At 30.9% G+C, this 16260-nt stretch overlaps 2 protein-coding genes across 2 annotated transcripts; both read right to left on the bottom strand.

Moving 5' to 3' along the window:
* LOC124825435 (EPIDERMAL PATTERNING FACTOR-like protein 1) lies at positions 1-1058 on the bottom strand. The gene is made up of 2 exons (XM_047298042.2): positions 565-1058; positions 1-487 (listed from the first exon to the last, which is right to left on the bottom strand). Exons 1-2 carry the CDS (start codon positions 703-705, stop codon positions 242-244), a joined length of 387 nt encoding a protein of 128 aa, XP_047153998.1. The 5' UTR covers positions 706-1058; the 3' UTR covers positions 1-241.
* Positions 1059-4630: 3572 nt separating this feature from the next.
* On the bottom strand, positions 4631-9951 carry LOC148193792 (uncharacterized). The gene is made up of 13 exons (XM_088099133.1): positions 9690-9951; positions 9544-9613; positions 8867-9009; positions 8481-8582; positions 7479-7550; positions 7301-7392; positions 7124-7205; positions 6916-7008; positions 6648-6712; positions 6300-6312; positions 6136-6216; positions 5227-5335; positions 4631-5134 (listed from the first exon to the last, which is right to left on the bottom strand). The coding sequence occupies exons 1-13, from the start codon at positions 9873-9875 to the stop codon at positions 5034-5036; spliced, it is 1209 nt and encodes a 402-aa protein (XP_087955259.1). The 5' UTR covers positions 9876-9951; the 3' UTR covers positions 4631-5033.
* Between the last annotated feature and the right edge of the window lie 6309 nt (positions 9952-16260).

Genomic DNA, 16260 nt, shown 5'->3' with positions numbered 1-16260 from the left:
TAAGAAACAAATTTTGGAGTAAAATCGATCTTTCATGTTGATATTGTATATCATTATTTATTATAAAATAATTTCACCTGGTAGTGAGATGAACTTTCCTAATTAAAAAAAGAACAACATAAACAGCTACAGAGGTTTACAGAAATTTTGTCGGTGGCTTATCAAATGGAAAAAAAGAGGAACAATTTTTCATTCTACAGCTGTGACAGTAATCTATCTCCATGAGAACATAATACAATTTTTAAGGGTTGAAAAAGTGGTCACCACAACTACATTTCCAACTCATTGGCTTGTAATTGGAATAGCTGTTACCTTGGAGAAGGAAACCTTGCATTGCAGAACTCGGAGAAATACCTGCTGGGTGGACTCGGTTGTGAGTAGGTAAGGATGGAACTTGCACTGCCATGCATGGATGACACTGGTTGCACTTGTTGTGGCAAGAAGGAGGCATTGAGCCTAATCTGTTTTTCTCCTCATACGAAGGGTCCTGCATAAAACAAAAACCCAACTGAGTATTTTTAAACAACAACAAACACAAAATTTATGACTTCTATTAAAGCCTACCTTTGGAGGAATTGCATGATGTGGGAGCATGAAACAAGAAACTGGACACAGCAGATGGTGCAGTAGAAATGTAATAATAATTGCAACAGGCAAGATGGTGATTGTGGAGTTCTGAATTGGATTGAATGAAGCCATTATCATGAATGCCTATCATGTCATTTCTTGATGTCATTCCCAATCTATACCCAAACACTTATAATAAATTGAAATGTTAACTGAGCTGTGAGAGATGGTGATAATACTCTACAAGTTGGAGAGGGAAAAAATAAAATGGTTTTGGAACTTATTTTTAGGTTTGTGAGTGATGAATGCTTTTTATTCCTGTGGCCTATGGAGAGAAGAAAGAGGATGTGCATCGATCAGAGGGTGCGCGTTGTGTTGGCAGAGTAGAGAGAGAGACAGCAGACAATGGACAGCGAGAGAGGGAGCAGACTGTGACAGAAAAAGTGAAAGGAACAGTTCAATAGAGATAAACAAAATGGGAGAATCCAAATCAGTATCAAGGACCCATTGCCCAGTGATCTATTAGTAGTTGTGACTGATTCTAAGTGGCAGGGTGGAAAGAGAAATTTTTCTTGTGTGTATAAGTGGGTAAAATTTAAAAACACACATTGGCAGGTGGTAGTTAAAATTGTCATTTATTAAGCTATCTAATTTTTGTAACAGTTCTTGGAGTGTCACGGTATTGAGCATTGAGTATCTTTGACTTGATTAACGTTTTACAATTGCGAGTTTTCAATCAGATTATGGCTACTCATGCAAGTAAAGGGGTGCTCTATGCTATGGAAACAAGAAAGTATCATTAACACTGAGAAGAAAATGAATCTATTTGACCTAAAAGACAAAAAGAACTCAACTCTGTACTGAACAAAGTTGTGTGAAAGAAGAAATTTATAACGTCTAATTAAGAAGTTACAATGATTTAGTGGTTTGGCATAATGATTTAGTTGTTTGACACCATAAATGGTACCAGTACATATTGAGGTTACCATGTTTAATACTTTATGATAGGTGAATAACGGTGTGGAACTTCATGAAATTTTGGATCATAATAAAGAATAATCAAGTTCAGCTTCTCTACAATCCAAACATGTGCTAAAAATGCAAAATGTAATTTAATACAATAAATAGAAAAGTTGGTTATGAATTTTTATATTATCTATCAGCATGAATTTTAAAAAATCATTACTTTGTTTATATAGTGATTAGTGACCTTAACCCTGTTTTCAAGAGTTAATTGAATAGTTACAACTGGGTAGATTTATTGTTCAAATTTGTACAGTCATATATCCCACAAGTCAGTGGTGACACTTTTAGGGTGTTATTAGACAACAGCATTGAAATTCTTTATCTGTTAATAAAAGAAAAAAATGTCCACTTTTTCCTTTTATTTTTTTTTATAGATCATTTAATCCCATGTGTTCTGGCACATTTTGAGTGAAAAAATATAACATCAAATTTATTATACTAACCCTTAATTTTACACTAAGTATAAGTTAATTGTCATTATTATAAAATTTATAACATTTATATCTATGAAAATAAAAAATATATTTTTTAAAAATAAAAAACTAAAGTGATTAATGCTTATAATTTGAAAAATGTTTAGAGTTTACTCAAATGTAAAAGAATAGATAGACAGTTTATTTCACACAAATTAAAACAAAAATAAAGTTAAAGAGTACATGAGTATTTTGTTTTATCAGTTTTCTTTTTCAGGTTTGAAGATTCTTCACAGCTTGCAATTTGCCAAATCTGTCACCGAGAAACAGATAGGGAAAACGACAGCGAAGAATTAGACGTTGTAGATATCATTTTACATTGAGAAGATTAAAAAATATTTATTTACTAAAACAGTAAACTATTTTCGCTTTATTTTTCTGAATAGGATTTTTCTTAGTTTTTATAACCACTACAAAGAAAGTACAATAATATATTGTTTTCTATATTTTTTCTGAGATTTCCAATTTGGAATTCAATTAATTTCTCAGACAAAAATGTGATGCAAAAGACAAGGACAGTGAATTGTCTCTCTAATGTGCACATGTACCTTCCTAAAAAAAAGTACAATAATATATTATTGTTTTCTATAATATTTCTGAGATTTCCAATTTGGAATTCAATTAATCTCTCAGACAAAAATGTAATGCAAAAAACAAGGACAGTGAATTGTCTCTCTAATATGTACATGTACCTTCCTCAAATTTGAGGAACCATGTTAGTTTTGTATTTTTATAGTATAAAAGTTATGCCATTTAGGAAATGTAATAAATAAAAATAAAGTATAAAGAAAGTAACAATAATTATAACTATTTAATTAATATATACCAACAAAAAAATCATTGGCATAAATGCATGAATGGATTTGTTTTTCTAAAAATTGGGTACTGACTTTTAGGCTGTGTTCGCATGAACCGAATTTACTGTTCATGCGAATTTGCGAGCGAAGAATTCAGCTCGTTATGCGTTCGGTTGGAGTGAAATGCGCGAACGGATTTGCGATGAAACGCGGGATGGTTGCACTGTTCAGTCACCCGCGGTTGTGAAGAGATTTGCGCGGATTGTGAGCGAAATGTCGCGTGTGCCCTCGGTTAAGAAACGCTGGAAACGCGTAACCAGTTACATGTTCGCGTAACCGGTTACGCGTTCGCGTAACTGGTTACGCGTTCACGTAACAGGTTACGCGATTTCCTTTTTTTTTTTCAAGTTTTTTTTATAATTATTTTAATATTAATAAAATTAGATATATTATATTTTTTAATTTATTTTTAATAAATTGATTATTATATTTTCTAATTTTTTTTAATAAATTGATTATTATATTTTCTAATTTATTAAAAAAAATTGATTATTTAGTTTTTTTAATTTTTAAACATTAATTTTATAAATTATTCATAATTTTTTTTCTTTATAAACATTTTTACAATTAAATATAACATTTATAAATAACATTTTATAACTAGGGACATTTTGGTAATCTTTAATTTATATCAATTAAACTAATTTTTAAAATCTATCACATCAATCAAATCCTACACTAATTCTCACAAACTTTACTTCCAAATCCACTCTCAATTACCCACAAATCCACTCAAAAAAACAACAAAAAAATTACCCTCAAATCCACTCAAATCCATTCAAATCATCTCCCCCAAATCATCTCCCCCAAATCATCTCCCCCAAATCACTCCAAACGAACACAGCCTTAATAAAATTCAAATGTAAGTGGTATGTGCAATCATTGGAATTTAATTTTATAAATATTTATATATATGATTTTAGATTGAGAAATCAATCATGAGTCTGAATTAATTTAGACTTAAAACTATTTTAATTTTTTTTCATGAATTAAAAACTTTATAATAAGTTTTATCGTTAATTTATATAAATTAGTATTATTATTTTTTTATAAATTAATGTTATTCTAAAATATTATGTTACTTCAGAATCAATTTTACACAGTCCATTTAATAGAATCAATTTCATTTAATATCATGTACTAGGTGGAAACATTATTTGATAAAAGATCTGATAGCATACATTTTAATTTTTTTTTTGTTATAACTTTAAATAATCTCTCCAGTCACTGAGTAACTTGATTAAATTATATGCATGGTCATGGTCATAAAGTGATAAGAAGTTCTTATAAACTTTGAAGAACTAAACTATAAGAAAAATTAAGTTCGCATTAAATCATCATCTATAAAAAATGAAACCTACTTCAATCTTTTTTCAAGTTAACCACATATTTTATACAATCCATCATGTAACGTTTTTTTTATATGTCATGTCATGCAGTCTTATTTTACACTTCTTCGTATCTTTCTTTAACCAAAAAAAAAATACAATTTTATTGAACAATACATTTTCTCTTTCCATTTGATTAAATCCAAAAGAATCCTTATATAGTTCACATTATCGATAAATGATAAAATCAGAATGGTTACACATGTATTTGGTTAGTCTTATTAGAACAATCATTGTTATGCCAAAGTTACATTTTTTTTAAATACATTTTATCTTGAAAGAAAACTCTAGGTCAAACTTGCATTAATATTAGCTACAATGTTGTTGAACTAATTCTTCATATAAAAGCATTTATGATCAGTAAAATTACTTTTGATTTCTTTCCCCTTTATACATCAGAAGACAGAAGCATCTACCTTAAAAACCAGGAGAATAAAAAAAAAACAATATTTACTTTCCTTATGCGTCACCTTGAAATACCACTATCAATAACTCCAGCTAGAGAAAACACAGTTTGAAAAATAAACAGATAATCACCAACATAACTTTTTTAAGTTTATCTTTTTGCAAGTCCCATATTGCATGTGTCTCTTTTCTCTTTTAATTTCAACATATCAACTTGAACTCATCACTTGTGCTGGATCCTGGTTTCATTGGAAAGACAAGAACGTGAAAGCATTATATTTGAAGGATTACCTGATGGACACAGTTCAAGTTCATACTCATGAAATATCTGACTTCAACTTTAATCTATACAATTCTTCATCCTGAATCAAGGTTGGAAAAGTCCAAGTGCCAAGCGGATGCTCTGATACCTTTCCACCTAAAAGAATTCAATTGCCAGTGAATAATGGGCGGGCATGGTTTTGTTATCTTATACCTATACTGCTAGAATGACTGACTCCAGCAAATTACCTTCTTTCGTGGCTTCTGCACATCTTTTCTGGTAGTTCAAAGAGAGATGTGGATCAAGTGATTTCAATAAACATTCATACTTGTCTTCAGCCTCACTAATGTGTTTTGCCTGGAATAGAATTTGACGTTATATCTCAAAGGTATTAAGTATATGTTACATAGCTACTATGATTATGCCAATTTTAATTATCAGGCAGGAATAAAACAAACTCATTAATATAGGCAAATAACCAATACAGACCCTGTAAAAAAATATGACAGAATTATCAAAATTAGATTGATAGAGCTTTTCTTCTCTCAATATACGTGAGAAATGACAATGCTCTCTAAGGCTCTAACAAGAATATTATATTATTTCACTACACAATCAGCAAATGCTTTCTTGACAAGGTTTGACTCCAAACTCTAATTGCACCTCCTCTCCCTGTAAAAGTGGGTGGTAGAGTGGTCATAAATTCATTACTCCCTCATTCATGTTTGCCACTTGAGGTTACGCATGACAACAAGAAATAACATGTCACATTAGTTTAGGTATTTAGTTCAACAATCCTGAAAGAAAACAAAACATAAGAATGCGAAATGCTTGACCACACTGTATCTATTTGACTGTAGATCAGCAAATTTTAAGAGAAATGCGAGTACATAAACGACACTCTATTTTCAGCACAGGTCTAAGGCTAGTCCTGCTAAATAACAAGGGCCTAGTAGTGATGGTGTGTGTGTTTAAAAAAGTGTCAGAGTGTTTTGCTCAAGTATTTCTGATTTTAATAATAGGTGGATATTAATCTTGCTGCTGCATACATTATGAAGATGGTTCAGTCAACCAATAAACTTCAACAGATCATATGGACTTCCATTAGCAATTATATAAATTAACAGCACTATTTGTAAATAGTTTGAAATTCTCACCAGCATAGCAGGAGCAGCTAAAGGTCCAAATATTCGGATAAACATGCGCAAAATATTGAAACTGTTCTCTAACACGTCATCCTGAACGACGGTTTTCAATCAAATCAGGACTCAGAAAACATTACAACAAATGGTGGTTAAGAGATTAGGAGAATTGAACACACCTCATAATCATACCTGCAACATCAGGACAGAAAAGTTATGTATAATAAGATTATAAGTAGAAAAGTAACAAGAAACAACAAAAAAATTAAGGATAAGTTTGGTATTATCTGAAAATGGAGATGGGAGTACATTTTTTGTCTTAGACTCTTTTTTGGGTAAAGAACTTTGCTACTTCTATTGTACAGACTGTGAATCCTTAAAATAATATAAAGAAGTTTGCTGATGAATTTACTTAATACCTACAAGTTGTGAATCCTTAAAATAATATAAATAATAACAACAAAATCCTGCTCAAGTATGGGATATTATGGTATGCAGCACCAACTGAAACAAAAGATAGTACTTACAGATCATCAGAAACTTCCACTAGGAACTCCGAAATTGAGAGAAACTCCATGTGCAATTCCTCTACCTTCCAAAAAGATTCAGAAGAACACAATTATCCTGAATTCATACATTTAGCTAAAAATATTTTGTTTTTTTATGTAGAAATTCATGCTGCTGACAATATTTTTGAAGAAAATTAATGCCTACCTCAGAAAATGTGTGTGCACAGGTCAAAGGTGAGATGAATAATGCAATATCTACTAAATATCTTTTGCTAATCAGTTGTACCTTAGTCCCTTGCAGTTCGTAGAGAAGAAGATTTAGCACTCGATAATCAAAAGACTTTAAATGAACAGCCTTCATCACATCCTCAACAAGAATCTGAGTAGCAATAATTAATAATTGAATATATTACAAACAAGAAACTTTAAAAAGGATTTGAATCAACATATATACACTCTGAAGAAAACGAAAAGTGCATAGGAATTATGTATACCTCCGCCTTGTTTATTAGCGCAGAACAAAGTTTTCTTTCGAGAGCCCAGTACTCTTCTCCATGTCTAAGTTCTTCTCTTATCCTTGTCTCATCAAGGAAAAAGAACATTGAACCAAATTAAGCTAAACCTTAATTATTCCCTGGGAAATGTAAGGAAAAAGAGTGCAGAATAAAAACCTTTCTGTCAAAAGGCCTTTGTGTTCAAGAATAGTCACAAGTGGTCTAAGTGGGTCGTTTGAAAAGCAAGAAACAAATAATTCGGTTTCCCTCTACATTTAAAATTAAATTACATGAGAAAACTGAAAGTTAGTACCTAATCATCAACATTCAAATTGCCACTGAATAAATCAATCACCTTATCTTTTGCTCCAAATACATGCTTTTCATTGTTGGGTGTTTGTAGCAATTTCTCATTCATTTTATCAAGCTGCATGATAACAGGGACGGGTTCTTAGTAAAAATAATAGCTTTTTCAGATTTCGTACTTACTATTGGAATATATAACTAAGTCCCAAAGTAACACTTACAAATATGAAAAAAAAATGTCAAAACATATGCTTCCTAATAGGAAAAAAACGGTCCACTTCATCCTCATGCATTAGTTGAATGCAATATTGCATAAAAATTACACCTTCACAAACTCAAAGGCCAAGTAACCCACCGAAACATTTAGGTATGAGAATAGGAATTTGAGCATCTTAATGCAAGAAACGGCCATTGAAAGGCTGCACAGGGTAGTGAAATTTAAGCAACCAAATCTTGCTTTTGCTGAAATTTGAGGAGTGCGTAGTTTCTTAATAATAGTATTCATGTGTTAGAGTGCATTACTTCACCTTTGACTTTGCTGAGATGAGACACTTGAACAAAAATAAAATGCAAATAAAAGCGCTTGTGAACCTAGGTTAGACATCAAACCCAATAGAACACATGTTGGAAATGGGAAGTATCACATGTGCATTAGGACTGTTAATAGGAAGATAACTGATATCCTTTTGACAGATGAAATGATGATCCTTATATAGGCCAAGCCCAAAACAATAGAGTCATACAGTTCAATGTCAGTTATCACCATCGTTACTTCACACTCAAGAGATACGCCTTAACCAGTCACTCCATGATAGCACAAAATATCTGTCATTTCAATTGCTATAACGACATTAATCCTGAAACATGTGGAATGGCTCTGCGTTGCCTTTCATCTGGCTTGAGGAGATCTATCTATTTTCCCCTTTTGGGACCATTGATCAGCTCCACAGATGCAGTGGAACCACATTTATGAACCCTACAACTTCAAAACAATAATTGACTTGAATAATAAAAGAGTGACCGAATTTAATAACATCAATCAAGCATGTACCTGATAAATATAGCTCTCTGTGAATGAAAGAATAGGTAAGTGTTTGAAGATATATTGTGGCTTGCTTACATCCAATCCATGAAACATTAAATAAGACCTGCACTGAAAAAGAAAAGTTCACATTAAGATACGAATCTCAAAGCAAGTTTTAAAAGCATGGAGTGTTAATTAAATGGTATCAAGCCTTCCACAAAATTACTCTCGTAAATTGTTTGTAGTGAAAAAAGCTTCAGTGCAGACCCGATGTATGCCACTTTATTCATCTAATAACGAATGTGGTAACTGATGGCATAAACATGATATTATAGGGATACCAATAAAGTTTTTCTGTTAAGAATACTCACATTTTCTACCTAATCAAGCATTATAACAAAATATACACTTACAAAATCCTCAAGGGTAGAATTTGCCATTTCCATGGAGTCCAACCCAACCACGGGCATGTTATCATTACAACTTTGCAATAAACTGTATTCTTCGTTCTGATTGCAACTAAGCAAAGCATCTCCTACAGGACTTTGTTGAAAACCTAAGGTAGAACTCAAAAATATCACAAAAGTAGAATTAAAGAATGAAAAAAAAAATATGATCAACAAGTTTAAAAAGTATTGTATCAAATGAACATCAGCACAAGTCATGGTAATGCAGCAGTGGAAGGCATTTAATGCACCACCCCCCGCAACCATTGATAGTTAATATCGCTATCCAAGAGGGTATGAGTATCAAAAGACGCGTAGGATAATTATGTGTGAAGCAAATGAAAGACTAGTGCTTCATAGTTAGTTGCAAACTTTGTAGTATAAAACCAATTTCAGCTAGTGTCCTTTCCATCTCAAAGAAATCACGAAACGGGATAGAAAAATCGTACTACTACTATCTCTAAGCAAAATAAATGATAATGCCGCCAATAGTACATCTATTCTTATAAGTTTTTAACAGGAGCCAGATAAAGAACGATCCTGGATACAGAACATTCTATCCGATACATGTAGAAAAAAAAACAGTAAAACTAATAAAAAAACACACACATGAACACGATAAAATAGGCATGGCAGTGCATTACCAGAACTTTGTTCACTGGTGGTGGTGAAATGATGGTGTTGATACGCGTCCTCGAGGAACGAAGATGAGAGCTCCAAGAGGGAAACGAAGCAGTTTCAAATTTCACTTCGAATCATGGAAATGAAAAAAGCAAAGAGTGGAACTTACAGTGGGAATAAAAAGGGAAAGTACGGAGCACTTGTCGTTGATGGCAAGATCTCCGCAGGGTTGGATCATGAAGATAATGAAATTAGCGAGGAAGCGATTAGAGTGATGATTGGAGTTTGAAACTCCTCGTGATTCCATGAACTCCAGCATCCTCTGTACCTTTTCTAGTTTTCGTAATTCTTCCATTTCCCCTCTCCGCCCAGAGCAAAGTTTTGTCACTCAAGGAAATCAATCTCCAACGTTTTCTGTGAATGAGAGAAAGTTAGGTAAAATTAATCTTTTCATTCCCAGACATTTTTATAAATGGTATACCTATTTTTCTTGAGATTTTATTTTTTCTACAGAAAATAATTTTTCTTTTACCAAACATATTATTTTATGAGAATATTTTTACTTTCCAGTAAAAAATATTTTTTTAAAATATAAATTATAGTATTTCTAAGTTATTTAAACTTTCCATTGTTATTTTTTGTATTCTTGTTTGCGGTGGTGTCTCGTTCTTTCCCTGCTTCTGTCCTCTAAAATTAGTTATTAAAAATGTTTTGACATAATAAATTTTAGAAATAAAAATACAAAATGAAGCAGTGTTCCCAAGAAATAACATGGAAATGTTTGACATATTATCAAAATATAATGTGGAAGTTTATTGAATAATTAAACTATCGACACAATTTTTAAATTATTTATTTTTTAAATAGACTAATGAAATTTTATGGAGAATGCTACATAAATCTAGTTAAGAATTTACAAATTTTTTGAATGTAGGGTCTTCTTACAGTTGTATTAATATTTTTAAAAATGTGTAAATCTTATAATATTCAATAAAAATCTTTTAAATGGTATAGAATATAGTGTAAAATTAAACTAAAATAAAATAAAGAACTGAAATTTTATTGAATTCGATTAATTTTTTATAATTTATATAAAAATGTTAGTATTCGAGTTTAGATATATTATTTTTATAAAAAATATGTGACCTTTTAATAAAAAGTTACTAAAATTCTTCAAGAGATTTTAAACCTTTTATCTCTTTAGTTATTGAACTTTTGTTTCTCTCATCACATATAATTTTTCTTTCTTTTTATTGAAAGGAATGTCAACATTTAATATAAAACTAAAATAACCAACTGCTAGGAAATATACCAAAATACTCGTATTTAAATTATTTACACCTGTCTCAAACGTTTACGTTGGTCATTTCGTCTTTTCAAAATTTCAGTTTTCTTTTAATGTTTGAGTTTGAGATTTTATTTGGTTAATTTATTTTATGGTTTTAATTATTATTATCCAGTTTAATTGGCATATTATTGACAAGTGGTGTTATTTTTCTATATTCTTTTATGTGTGAGAAGACACTAAGATCATACATTACTTTATTATTGGTAAGATCCTACTCTTTCAATAATTTTATTTTGTTTATAGAAAGCAGATGTTTAAAATAATCAAGTTGAAGATCATAACACTTAACCATGTAAGGTTTTCTTTTATTTTATTTGTTTGCACTAGAGAGGAACTCTTATCCTAACAAGTGTAACTTGTCATGGTTTTTTACATCTTGCAACATCTTTTGTTCATTAATATTATTTAGGTGATGCTTAAAATTGTGATGTGAGAAACTTATTATTCGAACATAAAGGCAAGCAAATCGTGTTCTTTAATGATAAATATGAATATATATCTTTCAATATTGTACAAAATGATTACTATTATTTAAGGATATAATAAAATGGTTATTATTTATATGTATTTGTTTCCAAGACGACACTCTTGAGACATATAATCATGAGTTAGAATGGCGAGTTAACTCACAATTCTATTTTTTGTTATACGCTTCAGTAGTATTATCTATATAAACGAACACACTTTTAAATTTATTTTTTTAAATCTTTAAAATATTTTTGTTTCTTGATTTTGTACCCACATAATGTAATTAAAATTGGGAAAAAGAGTTTAATCACTTTCTCTAAAGTATTTGCATTTGAAATCTTTTCACAACTTTTCATAAGATGTGTAAGGTTGATCATCCTTTTAAAATAATGTTACCTTCTCATTATTTTTTTTTTGCGTTCAACTCGTGTAGTGAAATCTTCATTTTCTTCACCTTTAATGCACTTTCATTACACTTTTCTAATATTTTTCCCATTCCTCCTTTGTAATGGTTGCAAGTGCTATTATGTCAAAGCAGATTATGTCCACACGTGGAAGAAAAACAAAACTTAACCGTTCTTTTCTCTATGTAAGTAAGAAGCCTCCAAACTCGTGTTAACAATCAAACTTCATAATATCTAACACGCTTTGAAATATAAACAACACCCTAATTTGCACACACTACTCATCTTAATTATTTATGTAACAATTTAAAAAAAAAAACTGTTTGACCCAATTATCATCAGAATATGCAAAACATTGATTAATCACTAATATACGTATGATTAATCATATACAATTAATTATAATTGGAGATTTACCTTAACTAAAAATAAAATAAATTTATAATATATAACTGAATGTAAATATGTTATAAGATTATTAATAAAATTAATTTAAACTTGAAATTTATATTTTAAAATAATACTAAAATAATTTGAAATTTATCATAATAAAATTTATTATTTATCAAGTCTATATCATGATTCATTAATATACAATTTCATGTTCAAAATATAAATATTTTAACATAAATAATATTTTGAAGATTACACATTAACTACAAATATATAAACATATTTATATTATATAAATAAATATAATTCTTAGCTCACAAAGCCATTAACTTAACAAGTCTATCGATTTAAATTACTTTGGCTAAACATATTAATTCCACTTAATTTATTGTACCAAAAATATTCCCAAATAGACTCCTTGTCCTTGTGAAAATCGTAGAAAAGTTTCGTATATATACCGTATCTATACACATAAAAAGATGAGTTGCCATGTGGATGTGTGCATATAATAGAGAAAAAGCATAGTAATCATAAAACATTGAATCTACGTCATTACGTGAGAATGATTAGGAGTTTTTTTTTTTAATTTTATTTATTTCAAAAAGATAAATAATAGTATAATTTGATACCGAAGAGGAATTTGAGAACCGAGTAAAAGAGTAAAAACAGACTAAAGAAAAGGAAGAACACATAAATATAAAGAATTAGAGAAATCGAAACCATAATCTTTTACAATGATAATTAAACTAGTTACTTAATTATAAAAAATAATGCATTTAAAAATAATTTTTTAGAATTAAAAAACTAATTTTAATCGAATTGAACATGTTTTTTTAGTAATTTTATCCTCATTAATTTTTATTATAGTTCATATATATTTTAGCTATGGTTATATAATTTACTTATCTGTTCAATCATCACTTAATTATTTAAGAGTTACAAACATGTGATCAATAAGACCGCAAAAATAAATAAAAAAATTGTATACAAAATAAAACATAAAAAGATCCATATAAAAAATAAACTAGCAAACTATAACTTAAATAGTAAAATTTAATAAAGAGGTTTTCAAAAGTGCAATTTCTCATTTATTTTATTTTAAACTTTATTTTTTTTATTACTTAAATAATAAATCAACATTTTTCACAGACTAAAGTAATAATAAAATTTATATTTACATGTAACATGTCAGACCTCGTAATTAAGTAACCAAACCCACCTGTCTAATTTCATTTATTACATCCAAAACTTGCTCAGAAACATTAAAAACGCACTTAGAAAATCCTCTGAGCGGACGCCAGGTGTCAATAAAAGAGAATCAGGAAATCAGTTAGTGGGATACAAGTGTCAGCAGGAGAACGGACGTTCGTTTTTAAACAAAACTGAACCTTCTGAAACCCGCGTCACTCTCCTGCATGCACCTTCTTCTTCCCAAACTCAGACTTTTCATTTCCTCCTCCTTCTCTCTAGAAACCCTCCCTTCTCTCTACCAAAGCTTACCATTTTCTTCTCCGATCAACTTTCAGAAACCGTATAAGTGTTCCTAGCGGTATAAGCTTCAGTTTGAACCAATCCGTTCCTCGTTCCGAAACTGGTAAGCTCATCGTCTCTAGCTGTTCGTTCATTTGAGCATGCAAGCCAAGTTTTTGGTTGCACTCGGTCACCTTCTCTGAACCACTCTTGATTTTCTGTATTTTGTTTAGTTTGAAGAGTTGTTTGAGCTTTGTGGGTAGGAGAAATCGCGTCTCTACGAACTAAGTTTTTGACTGAAGCAAGTTCGTTCACTTTAAGAGGTAAGAGAAGCTTATTTAATTTAATTGATACTTGTATGTTGTATGAACGTATGATATGGACTGAATGTATGAGATATATGCCGAATGATTATGCATGAATAATCACTGTATGATGAATATGGTATATGTTGGTTGAAATGTATGTTGATGGTTGATACGTATGAATATGAAATGAGTTATCACTTTGAAGTATGAATGATTAATGTGAAATCATATAAAGTTTGTAAAATTGATATGAAGCTATAAAATATGAGCTGATATGATTGAAACTTGAGATTTGAAATGGATGAAAATCTGAAATATGAAATCCTTACTATGATAAAATACGTTCGTCATCGTACGGTCTTATACCGTTCGGTTTCTAGTAAAATGCTTAAAAAGGAATCCTTTCATTTGGAAAGAGTTCTGATCGAGAACGAACGTCCCGTGAAATACTATGTTTGAGCGTTCGGCTCATCCTAGTGGTACCCGTATATTTTAAATTAAGTCATAATGTATTATCCCCTTATACTTTAAAATTAGTAGCGCTCGGTCTTATACTGAGCGTTCGCCCTCATTAGTGCTCGGTCTTATACCAAGCGTTCGTCCTAATGAATTATTGGTCTTATATCTAGCGTTCGTCCTAAGTAGTGTTCGGTCTGATACCGAACGCTCGTTCTTACCTTTGATTTCTAAACGGGCGTAAATAGCGTTCGTCCAACTTATTAATAAATGTATATTATCGCGTTCAGTCATTGACTGGCAGTCGATTCCTTTAAACGAATCGTTCTCAGTATAGCTAATTGCCCATCTTGTTGCATCTTTATCCATATGGATTCGGCCTGGAGTCTTTGTACTTAAATTATTCTGAATATTGATTGCATCGCTCTAGAGTCAGTTCATTCAACTGATTTGAGTAGTAATGATGTTCGTCAAATAATCATATGTCGACTTATTCTGATTGGAAACGAGTTTTTCTAGATCTCGCCTTTAACGTTCGTCCTCGTCCTTCAGAGGGCTGAACGTTTGTTATTTTATGCCCTTAAAACTAAAGATGAAATTGATGATAACTTATAAGATTTTAAAGTGTGAATCTTGCATTGAGTGATTATATGATGATGGATTTTGGACGAGCGTTCCAGGGAGGAACGACTCATGTATATTGAATATTGGAATTGGTAATGTATGAATGTGGACAAAGCTTGGCCGACGTTTCATCCTGATGTTCCGTGAGTACTCGTCCTCACGTTGAGGGGGTACGTCATGTGTGGGAACGGAAGGAGGTCCTAGTCCTTAGGAGTACTTTGGACGGAATGGACTAACCTCGGGTGGCAGCTGATGAGAATTCCAGTTACTACATCACCCGGGTGCACGAACGTAGTAGCTACACAAGATTCATACAGTCCGGACAGTCAGTCTAGCATCAGGGTTTTGATGGAAGTGTCTATTAGAATGTATTTGATTGTGCTGGTATATGTGATTGTATGTTATTAATTGAATTAAATTATATAAGCTTACCCTGTGTATTTTCCTTGTGTTGTCCTGTATCTGTACGTCTGTCCTTGTCCTTGCAATGATCATCCGTGTGGATGTGAGCAGAAGGAGATGCCTTGTTGGAAGAGGCGTTGGAAGAACAATACTTGGGGGAAGAGAATTTAGTAGAAGTCGAGGTGAAGACCGAAGAATAGAACGCTCGGCTTGTGTTTACTTATTTTTGTTAAGTGGACGTTCGTCCGTTTTTGGTCTTTATGTTTCTTCATGATCGTTCGGTGTTGGTTTTGTAAACTGTTCGATCAAGTATGATTAAGTTGAACGTTTTTATTCATATTTATCTTCTTGTAAGGCCGTTCGGCCAGAACCTGTGCTTTCGTTTTAATTAAGACTGATTTGGTTATCATTAAATGTGATTAATTCTACAATATGGTGTTTACTGTATTTTTGGGATTTTACATAACATGAGGTTGTTATTCATTATTTATATTTACCCATAACATAATTATACTGAATTTTCTAAAATTAACAAGATAATATTAAGAAAACACTTACTGAAACATCATTACCGTTGTATTTCACTTTGTATTGTTATTATTATTAGGATAAAACACAGTTAAACAAATTAAAATTATTATACTACAGCCATAGTTGTTTTTCTAATTATATTAACAATAAAATATGTGAAATACTTTTTTATTTAAATAATTATTCAGACATATTATTATATATATATTTTTTAAAAGATTAGAGAATACCTTTCCCATGTGTGTACGTTGAAAAAATAATATAAAAAAGGAATTGCCGTCAAGACGATCAACGAGATAACTCCACCCAATGCAAAGACATTCGCTGGCCACACTT

This window comes from Vigna umbellata, chromosome 9, assembly GCF_029865625.1.
Source record: "Vigna umbellata cultivar VRB3 chromosome 9, Vumbellata_1.0, whole genome shotgun sequence".
In the NCBI taxonomy this organism is placed as follows: Eukaryota; Viridiplantae; Streptophyta; class Magnoliopsida; order Fabales; family Fabaceae; genus Vigna; species Vigna umbellata.
This window is presented reverse-complemented; position numbering and strand designations above follow the sequence as displayed.